Source organism: Mobula hypostoma, chromosome 31, assembly GCF_963921235.1.
Source record: "Mobula hypostoma chromosome 31, sMobHyp1.1, whole genome shotgun sequence".
In the NCBI taxonomy this organism is placed as follows: domain Eukaryota; kingdom Metazoa; phylum Chordata; class Chondrichthyes; order Myliobatiformes; family Myliobatidae; genus Mobula; species Mobula hypostoma.
In genome coordinates this window covers 8,914,625-8,924,712 of record NC_086127.1, presented here as the reverse complement: position 1 = coordinate 8,924,712, position 10,088 = coordinate 8,914,625, and the positions used below count along the sequence as shown (strand labels likewise).

General features: G+C 52.5%; 1 protein-coding gene across 1 annotated transcript in view; it reads left to right on the top strand.

Annotated features, from left to right (window-relative positions):
• LOC134339900 (non-homologous end joining factor IFFO1-like) overlaps window positions 1-3,155 on the top strand; it is a 43,161-nt gene extending 40,006 nt beyond the window's left edge. The window contains 1 exon segment of the mRNA XM_063036675.1: window positions 2,850-3,155. Within this exon segment, the coding sequence (XP_062892745.1) occupies window positions 2,850-2,928 (79 nt within the window). The 3' untranslated portion in view covers window positions 2,929-3,155.
• Window positions 3,156-10,088: the final 6,933 nt, after the last annotated feature.

Below are 10,088 nucleotides of genomic sequence, written 5' to 3'. Positions count from 1 at the left end.
TAGAGTGGATAGCCAGTGGCTCTTCACCAGGGCACCACTGCTCAATACAAGAGGACATGGTTTTAAGGTAAGGGGTGGGAAGTTCAAGGGGGATATTAGAGGAAGGTTTGTTTACTCAGAGAGTGGTTGGTGCGTGGAATACACTGCCTGAGTCAGTGGTGGAGGCAGATACACTAGTGAAGTTTAAGAGACCACTAGACAGGTATATGGAGGAATTTAAGGTGGGGGCTTATATGGGAGGCAGAGCTTAAGGGTCAGCACAACATTGTGGGCCGAAGGGCCTGTACTGTGCTGTACTATTCTATGTTCTATGATCCAGTCCGGAGGCCAGTGAGAGAGGGTTAGCTCCCCCTTTCCCGGGACCTCAGACACCAACCGTCAATCTCTTAATCCCTTCCCGCAGGAATCCCGCTGCCTCCACTGCAATCTGGGCAACGTTCCCCCCACTAATTCCCCCCCCCCATTTGTTTTATCTTAATTCCCCCAGTGTTTACCCCAGTGATTGTTTGGAACCTGTTGCTGACCCCCTTTCACCATACTGATCCCCCCCCACCCCATAACGTCTTGCCACATTCCCAGCAACTCCTCCTCCCCTCACCCCCCCCCACCCAATACTCTCCCTCACCCACACAGCAAGTTAACTGAGGCAATCTACGGCAGACAGTTAACCCTCCGATGTGGGAGGAAGACGAGAGATCCCCACCCCCCGGGGGGGACCCACACGTCACAGGGAGTGAGCTTGCAGGCTCCACCTGGACAGCGCAGTGGAGTTCGGGGTCCCCGGGCTGCCTCGCTGGGCGGAGGAATGGAAGTGGTGTGGGGGGGTGGGGGGCTGTGGTCGAACCCCCGCCTGTCTCCCACCAGTCGTGTGTGTTGTCCTCTTTTATTGGCATTAAAAAATGATACAATGTTTCTCTGGTGTGATATCACAGAAAACAGGACAAACCAAAGACCAACACTGACAGAACCACATAATTATAACATATAGTTACAGCAGTGCAAAGCAGTACCATAATTTGATAAAGAACAGACCATAGGCACAGTAAAAAAAAAGTCTCAAAGTCCCGAGTCCCCGATAGCAGGCGGCAAAAGGGAGAAACTCCCTGCCATAAACCCCCAGGCACTGTCAACTTGCTGATGCCTTGGAAGCAGCCGACACTGAGTCCATCCGTCCGAAAACTCCGAGCCTCCAAGCAGCCTCTCCGATACAGCGTCCCGAGCGCCATCCTCTGCCGGGCGCCTTCAACCTCGTTTCGGCCGCTGAAACACGCAAAGCCGAGGATTTTGGGGCCTTCAGCTCCGGAGATTCCGGTTACCACACAGTAGCAGCGGTAGCAAAGCAGACATTTCAGAAGTTTTCCAGACGTTTCGCTATGCACTCATGTCTGTCTCGATCAAATCAGGATTGGGCACGGTCCCCTACTTGTCAGATAACAGACATTATCACTGACATGGCCGTGCGCCGCCATCCTCTCCCCCCTCATTATTACACCCCCCACCCATTATTACAGCACCCCTCCCCCCAAGTAGTCAACGTGAATTAGAGGGAATGTACGCACAGAGACAGCAGGAAGTTGCAGTTACAGGAATGTCACAGTCACCAGAATCAGGTTTAGTGTCATTGGCGTATATCGTGAAGTCTGCTATTTTGTGGCAATGAAAACGATCAATTACGAAAAGAATTAAGGACGTTAGTGCAAAAACAAAAAGAGGGGAAAAATGCAGAGGAGGTGGTCAAGGGGGTGCTCATTGCCTATTCCGGAGGGGGGCAGGCTGTTCCTGGAACATTGAGGTTCCTGCACCACCACCCCGATGGGAGCAATGGGAAGTGGACGTCTCCTGGGTCCCGTGAGTCTTCAATGACGGATGCTGCTTTTTTTGGGGCGTTGCCTTTTGAGGGCGTCTTCAGTGCCGTGGAGGACAGTGCCCCTGACGGAGCAGGCTCAGATTTCTACTCTCTGCCATGACCCCTCGATACCAGTGAGAATGTTTTCTGTGGTACAGCCGTAGGCATGAGCGAGTGTCTTTGCTGTCTCTCTCTCTAATAGTTTTTATATCAAGGTTCAAAAAAAAGTGTGATTTGAAATCATGGGGTTCTTCAGACACCGAAGGGGCGGAAATGGGTAGTGAAGAAAGAATTTGGCACGCTGGCCTTAATCAGTCAAGGTACTGAGTACAAGGGTTGGGAGGCTAGAACATCGAAATCTACGGCACATTACCGGCCCTTCGGCCCACAATGTTGTGCCGACCATGTAACCTACTCTAGAAACTGCCTGGAATTCCTTACCGCGTAGCCCTCTGTTTTCCTCAGCTCCATGTACCTGTCCAGGAGTCTCTTAAAAGACCCTGCTGCACCGCCGCGCCGGCAGTCGTACAGGACATTGGCGAGGCCGTGGTTGGAGCCCCACACTCAGCCAGGAGAAACGTGCTGTTAAGCTGGAAAGAGGGCAGAGGGTGTTACTGGGATGCGAGGGGCTGGGTTATGGTGAGAGTTTGGGCAGACCCAGGGGTGCGTGAGGGACACACAGCGGGTCGGTGTGCAGTATTTGCCCCAGGGCTGGGGTACTGGGGTATCAAGAATGAGATGGCAGGGGTTTAAGGAGTGGGTGTGGGGGAGAGATGTAATTAGGAGCGTTCCCACCCGAAGGTTCCTCTGTGTGCGCTGAACGGGTACATGACCAACCTTTGAGAGGTGCGTGGATGAGAAAGCTTTGGAGGGAGATGTGTCCATTGCAGGCAAAGGGGACCAGCTCTGATGGAGGGGGGGAGGGGGGGAGTTGTGGGCTGCCACGGACCCGTTGAGTGGTCGGCCGCTCTTTCTGCATCTCTGATTGCCTGTCCCTTTGCAGGAACTCTTCGACACCCGTCCGTCCGTCAGCTCCCACCCCAGAGCCAGAGAGTGTCACCCCGGACCACGCCACCAGGTGAAGGAGTGGCCCTTCTCCCGCCCTCCCGTCCCACCACCACCCCGAGCCAGGCACCTGGACGTCGAAGGAAGACGGAGGTCGGTGGGGGCAGCGGAGGAAACCCCACCACCACCTCAGCGTTCGTCTGACGCCCGCGGTGGGCAGGATCCGGGTCGGGAGGTGTGGTGGTGGGGGCAGGACTGAAGAGTTGCTCTGCTCCCCACTCCCTCCCTCCCTCCCTCCATCCCATCTCTCTCTTGCTCTGCCGCAAGCCGCGTTTAATTTATGCTCCGCTCCCTGCCTTCTGGCGGGCACACAAGCTTCCAGTCACGCACACGGTCAATGCATTTCACGAGCGGGGAGGCTCCCTCCCTCACTGTGCTGAGGGCGAGGGATGTGTGGGCAGGTCGGCGGAGAGGCGCTAACAGCGCCCCACCCTCCCCAGCGCCTGGTGGACCTGTCCACCCATGTATCATAAGATGTATTATCAGTCGAATGGAAAAGAAACTATATTGCACATAACTTTTCACCTCATTAAACGGGGCCTATATTCCAGCCCCAGATCCACACTCCGCCTCAGCTTTCTCTCTTCTGAGGCCAGACATCCACAGCAGTGTGACCGGCCGGGTGAGCTCCAGGGGAGACGGAGTCTGCTTGGGGGAGGGAGGGGGCAGGGAGGGATTATACTTGACCAGGGTAGGACCCTGCAGGTGTGACGAATGGAGGCTCCCGAGAGTACATGTATGCGGTTTGCAGAAAGCGGCCACCCAGAGCGACAGGGGTGGTGAGGGAGGCGTTCCAGCTTGCTGGCCTTCGCTCGTCATGGGGTCCGGGTTGTCGAGGTATGACGTGATCCATAGTTCATCAGTGAGTCTACCCTTGAAGAATAGCGCAAGGTTTTGGTCGCCTTGTTGGAGGAGAGACGTGGGCGAACTGGAGAGGGTGCAAATGAGATTTGCGAGGCTGCTGCCTGGACCAGGGGGTCTGGGTTTGGAGGGAGAGGTTGGCCGCACTGGTAATCCACAGTGAGCGTAGTTGCGGATTACTTGGTGACACAGGACAAAGTCACCATGGCTTCCTCAAAGGAAAATCCTGCCTGATGAGCCTGTTGCAAGTTTGAGGAGATTACAAGTAGGGTAGATAAAGAGGATGCATTGGATGTTGTGTATTTGGACTTTCAGAAGATCTTTGACAAGGTGCTACACATGAGGCTGCTTACCAAGTTAAGAGCCCATGGTATTACAGGAAAGTTCCTAATGTGGTGAGAACATTGGCTGATTGGTAGGAGGCAGCAAGTGGGAATAAAAGAATCCTTGTCTAGTTGGCTGCCAGGAACTCGTGGTGTTCCGCAGGGGTCGCTGTTGGGACCACTTCTTTTTATGCTGTATATTAATGATTTAGATGATGGAATAGATGGCTTTGTTGCCAAGTTTGCAGATGATATGAAGATTGGAGGGGCAGGTACTGTTGAGGAAACAGGTAGGATACAGAAGGACTTAGATTAGGAGAATGGGCAAGAAAGTGGCAAATGAAATACAATGATGGAAAATGCACGGTCGTGCACTTTGGTAGTAGAAATAAATGTGCGGACTATTTTCTAAACAGGGAGAAAGTCCTTTTGCAGAACACCTTAAAAGTTAACTTGCTGGTTAAGTCAAGGGTGAGGAAGGCAAATGCAATGTTGTTATTCATTTCAAGAGGTCTGGAATACAAGAGCAGGGATGTGATGCTGAGGCTTTATAAGGAACTGATGAGGCCTCACCTTAAGTATTGTGAACAGTTTTGGGCTTCTCAATGAAGAAAAGATGTGATGGCATTGGAGAGGGTTCAAGGATGATTCTGAGAATGAAAGGGTTATCATATGAGGAACGTTTGATGGCTCTGGGTCTGTACTCACTGGAATTTAAAAGGATGAAGGTGGGATCTCATTGAAAGCTTTCAAATATGGAAAGGCCTAGACAGAGTAGTTGTGGAAAGGATGTTTCCCGTGGTGGGGGAGTCTAGGACACGAGGGTACAGCCTCAGGATAGAGAGGTGCCCTTTCAAAACAGATGTGTGGAGAAGTTTCTTTAGCAAAAAGGTGTTGAATTTGTTACCACATGCAGCTGTGGAGACCAGATGGCTGCGTGTATTTAAGGCAGAGATTGATAGGTTCTTGATTGGACATGGCGTCAAAGGTTATGGGGAGAAGGCTGGAAAGTGGGCTGGGGAGGGGGGTACAGGAGTGATCAGCCATGATTGAATGGCGGAGTAGATTCAATGGGCCAAATAGCCTAATTCTGCTCGTACGTCTTCTGGTCTATGTCTTTTGTCCCTGGAGCACAGGATAAGGAGGGTTGTAGATTCACGAGAGTTATGGATAGATCTCTCCCTTTTGGGTTAGAGATGCCAAATGTGACGGGTTAAAGAACCAGCAGAAATGGAAAACACCTTGGACTCTGGTATTGCTGTTAACTAATGGTATTTATTAGTAACTACACAATACAGTAATATAAATTCAGATAAATCAAACAGGTTAGCAAAGTAAGTGTGGAAATATAAAAAGCAAGCTTCTTCAAGCCTAGCGGTAACAGTCTTTGGATGATTGGTAAAGGGAATCAGTTCAGTTCGTGGTATTCAGTTGAGTAGTGATGGAGAGAGAGGGGTGTTGTGGTTGTTCGAGCAAGCTAATGCTGTCAATTCTTCTCGTTGTTCTCCGAAATCCTTTGGAAGTCACCGAATGTGACCACAACAAGGGGACCATTTTCTGTGGTGGAGTTATCAACCCAGGCGAGGGTTGGACACAGTAATAACTTCCCACTGGTCACCCCTTGTTCACACTGCGAGAGCCACTGATCGATGCTCCAAAAACCCACCTGTCTCTGGGCACAACAAAGCTCATCCAGTGTCCAGGACCATGTGTGTCTAACAACCAGCTGACCTGGTATTTATCTCACCATGCTGAACATCAGCTGTCCATCAAGTAGCTCCTCCCTTCTCTCTCTGTAGGAACGCGGAAGCTGGCAGTGTCCTTGCAGGAATTCCAAACAAACTGCGAGCAGTTTTCACCTCTCTCTCTCAATAGCTTGTTTGTGCTGTACCTCTCCCCTCTCCCCTCCCCTCCCCGCTCTTTTTAATTCAGGATCCCGTCACAATAGAAAGGGTGCAGAGGAGATTTACAAGGATGTTGCCTGGTTTGGGGAGCCTGTCTTATGAGAATAGATTGGGTGAACTCGGCCTTTTCTCCTTGAAGCGACGGATAGTCAGAGGCTTTTTTCCCCCCAGGGCTGAAATTGCTAGCACAGGAGGGCACAGTTTTAAGGTGGTTGGAAGTAGGTACAGAGGAGTTGTCGGGGGGGGGGGGGGCGGGGGAGTTTTTTTTTATGCGGAAAGAATGGGCTGCTGGCGTCCGTGGTGGAGGCGGAAACGATGGGGTCTTTTAAGAGACTCCTGGAGAGGTACATGGAGCTTAGAGAAATAGAGGGCTATGGGTAATTTTGGCACAGCTTTGTGGGCCGAAGGGTTTGTGCTGTAGGTTTGCTATGTTTCTATGATATACGGGAGGCCACGCCAGGAGCACCGAACACAGTAAATGACCCCAACAGCCTCACAGGTTGAAATGTCGCCTCACCCGGAATGACTTGTTTAGGGCCCTGCATGGTAGTGAGGGAGAAGGTGTAGGGGAATGAGCTGCCTGAGGAAGTGGCCAAGGCGGGTACAATTGCAACATTAAAGAAGCATTTGCGCAGGTACAGGGAGGGAGATGGGTTTACGTGAGCAACTTGGACACGCGCGCGCGGGGAGGGGGGGGGTTGCTGTGGACAGCACAGACCAAATGGGCCGAACGGCTTGTTTTCCTGAGTCGTCCCAGCAGCTGGGCTTTCTCCTGGTTGTTAGCCCATCTGCCCCGGTGCCTGAAGGCTCGTCCTCGTATGTTATGAGGAGGGTTTGGGTTGTCTGCCCCTCCCCGGTCAGGAAGCGCAGGGCAAGGCTGGAGTTTGTGGCCTGCCTGCTGTGCTGAGGGTGGGGAATTTCCGGATGGACGCTGCTTTCTCACAACCGCAAATCCTGCCGTGGGCGGGAGGGGGCGACGGAGACGCGGGAGAGGAGAGGCACGAAATTCGTGAGGAGCCGGCCGGGCAGCGAGATGGTGTCGGCTCTCAACCAGCAGCAGACTGGTGGGAGTCCCCATCTGTCCTCGACCGAAAACCGCTGGAGAGCGGGTTACTGCGAAACCTTGGCAGCAGAGAGAGCAGCCGAGCTGTTCGCTTATCGATTTGTCCGATCAGCGTTATTTCTTTGGGTTGAAACATTTAAACCGGTGAGGTTAATTCCTCGCCTGGTACGGTAGTCTCGTTCCATGTTAGTTCCCTTCCCACTCACATCAATCCCCGTCCCACCAATATTAGTCTCCCACCCCTTAGCTTAATTCCTTTCCCTCCCCATGAAAATATACCCCGGTCGAATTAATCTCCCCCTGCGCCCCACCGACGGTCAAGATCAGAATCGGGTTTAATATGTCGTGAAATTGGTTAACTTCGCGGCAGCAGTACATAATCTGTGGGGAGGGAACTGAATTACGGGAAATATATAACAAATAGTTAAATTGAGGCGTGCAAAAACAGGAAATAAAAAAAGGGAGGTCATGTGCATGAGTCCGTTTAGTAATCGGATGGGAGAAGCTGTTCCTGAATCAATGAGCGTGTGCCTTCGGGCTCCTGTACCTCCGTCCCGATGGTGGAACAGCGGGACCTATACCGATGGATGGATCCTTCGCCTCCCATTTCCCCTGTCGGAAATAGGCCAGTATGACATTGTGGGCATCACTGACTCGTTGCTGGAAGGAGATTGATCATCGGGTGCCTCACAGCGAAGGATGAACGACAGGTTGTTAAAAGGGCCGGCAGCTGGCTCCTCACAGAGAAGCGAGTTAGGTCCAAAAGGCGTGGTTATCTGACCGACAACTGAAAAACCCGGACAGAGGAGACGTGGATAGGCTGTTCCCTTTAGCGGGACAGCCACACTCAATGGGTCAATTGGGCTAATTCTTTTCTCTCCCTTATGTTCTTGCGGTGAACGTTAGCATCCCACCTTCTCGATCTCTTCCCATTCCCCTTCCACATCGTCCCACCGCCACCCGTCAGTGCTGCCGGTGTTGTTTGGAAATCAGTGTTGGTGGCTCAGCGTGGGCACCGGGGGCCGTAATCTCTGCATCTTCCACTCCGAGTCACCTCTGGTCCTTTGATTTACTCCCAGCATCGCCCTGGGACCCACCCCCACCCCCTTCATCTCTCTGTGGTGCTTCTAGAACCTTCCACTGATGGCTTGGCGGCCCAGAAATAACTAACGGGTGTTGAAACCATCAGAAGTCACGTCTACAATATTGCGAGCGATCAGCGTGTGGAGGGATGGAGGGAGGGTCGGGGGATTTGTGGGAGGGGGAGCCAGATTCCTTCACAAGCCCATCCTCTCGGCTGTTCATGGTGCTGGCGCCCACCCGAGGATACAGCTGAAACAGAGGAACTGAGAAAAGGGTACGTGTGATAGGGTAGGGAGTGGTCGAGATGGCTCTGAGGTTTATAAACGATTAGCAGCAGACGGTCTAGAGCGATGGAGCAGAGACATCGAGAAGGGGGGGGGAAGAGGTGTCAGGAATGGACCAAGTGAATTTAAGGGCAGGGTGGAAGTTCAAGGCAAAGTTCATGAAACTGACAACTCCGTATGGGTGCAAGAGCAGCACTAATGCCGCCCGTAAGACAGAGGAGCAAAATTGGGCCATTCAGCCCATCGCATCTGCTCCATCATTCATCATGGCTGATCCCGGGTCCCACTCAACCCCATACACCTGCCTTCTTGCCAAATTCATTGATGCCCTGACCGATCAGGAAATGATAAACTTCTGCCTTAAGTATACCCACCGACTTAGCCTCCACTGCAGTCTGCAGCAAAAAAAAATTCCTCCTTACCTCTGTTCTAATAGGTCACCCCTGAATCTAGAGTCTGTGCCCTCTAGTTCTGGATACCCCCACCAGGGGAAACATCCACATTCACCCTAACTAGTCCTTCAAACATTCAGTAGGTTTCAAAGATCCCCTCACCTCTGGGCACTCTCCACTGACAACGCATGCTTCCTGAGATATGGGACCAAAAACCGTTGAGTTTTTGATGTAGCACAGGAAGAGTTGGGTAGTGTTACCAGGGCAGGCTTGGAATGTGGACTCTTCGATGTAGCTGATCGGCCTATGTGGGTGCCTAAACCCACACCCTAAAATAATAAGAAATAGCAGGAGTCTGCCATCTGGCCCGTCGAACCTGCTCCACCATTCAGTAAGATTATAACTGATCTGGCCGTGGACTCATCTACACCCACCTGCCTTTTCCCCTTAACCCTGCAAAAAATCGATCCAACCTTGCCATAAATATATTTACTGAGGTAGCCTCCACTGCTTCTCTGGGCAGTGTCCTGTATTTAGATAAAGGGGGACAAGACATTAGGAAAAACAGTTCAAGATGAGGACCAGTTCCATCAGACGAAGGGGGAACTGGAGAGACATTGTCCCGAAGGAAGTGGAGAGCTTTAACATCTTCTGACTGAGAGTGGACTGCTGAAAGTGAGGCGATCAGGGAGCTGGGAGCGACTGAAGCTCTCTGGAGCGTGTGAAGCGTTGTGTAGGTAGTGGGGAGGGACTGAGCCAAGGGGAACAGACACCAGATCAGCAGGGCCGGAGCAGGCACAAGCAATGGGCCGAGGCAAAAATGTTGGCGGAATCTGATGGGAGAGGACCGTGCATCACGGACAAAGTGAGGGAGGAGGGCAGCCGGCTGGTTGGACGAGGGTGACGGGCGGCTGCTGAGAGGGTAGCTGGAATGGGGAGTGAAAAGAGACGGGGGAGGGGTGGAAGAAACTACCAGAAGTTAGAGGAGTGGATATCCACATTTCTCAAGGCTGACGCCACGGTCCAACCCTGCACCCACCGGTCATCTCCATTCTAAAAAAGACAACCCGCCCATCCCACTCCGGCTCACCATTTCCCGACCCCACTGGTGCCCCACCAATCCATTCCTGAGGTCCGCAACCTTTCCCAGACCCCCTTCCCCTTCCAATCCCGCCTTTAGGGGGATCTGCAAACTCCCGTCCCCTCCAACCCCCATGCCACCGAGTTTCCCCCCTCCCCCGAGCTCCGAACAAGAACACACAGCAGC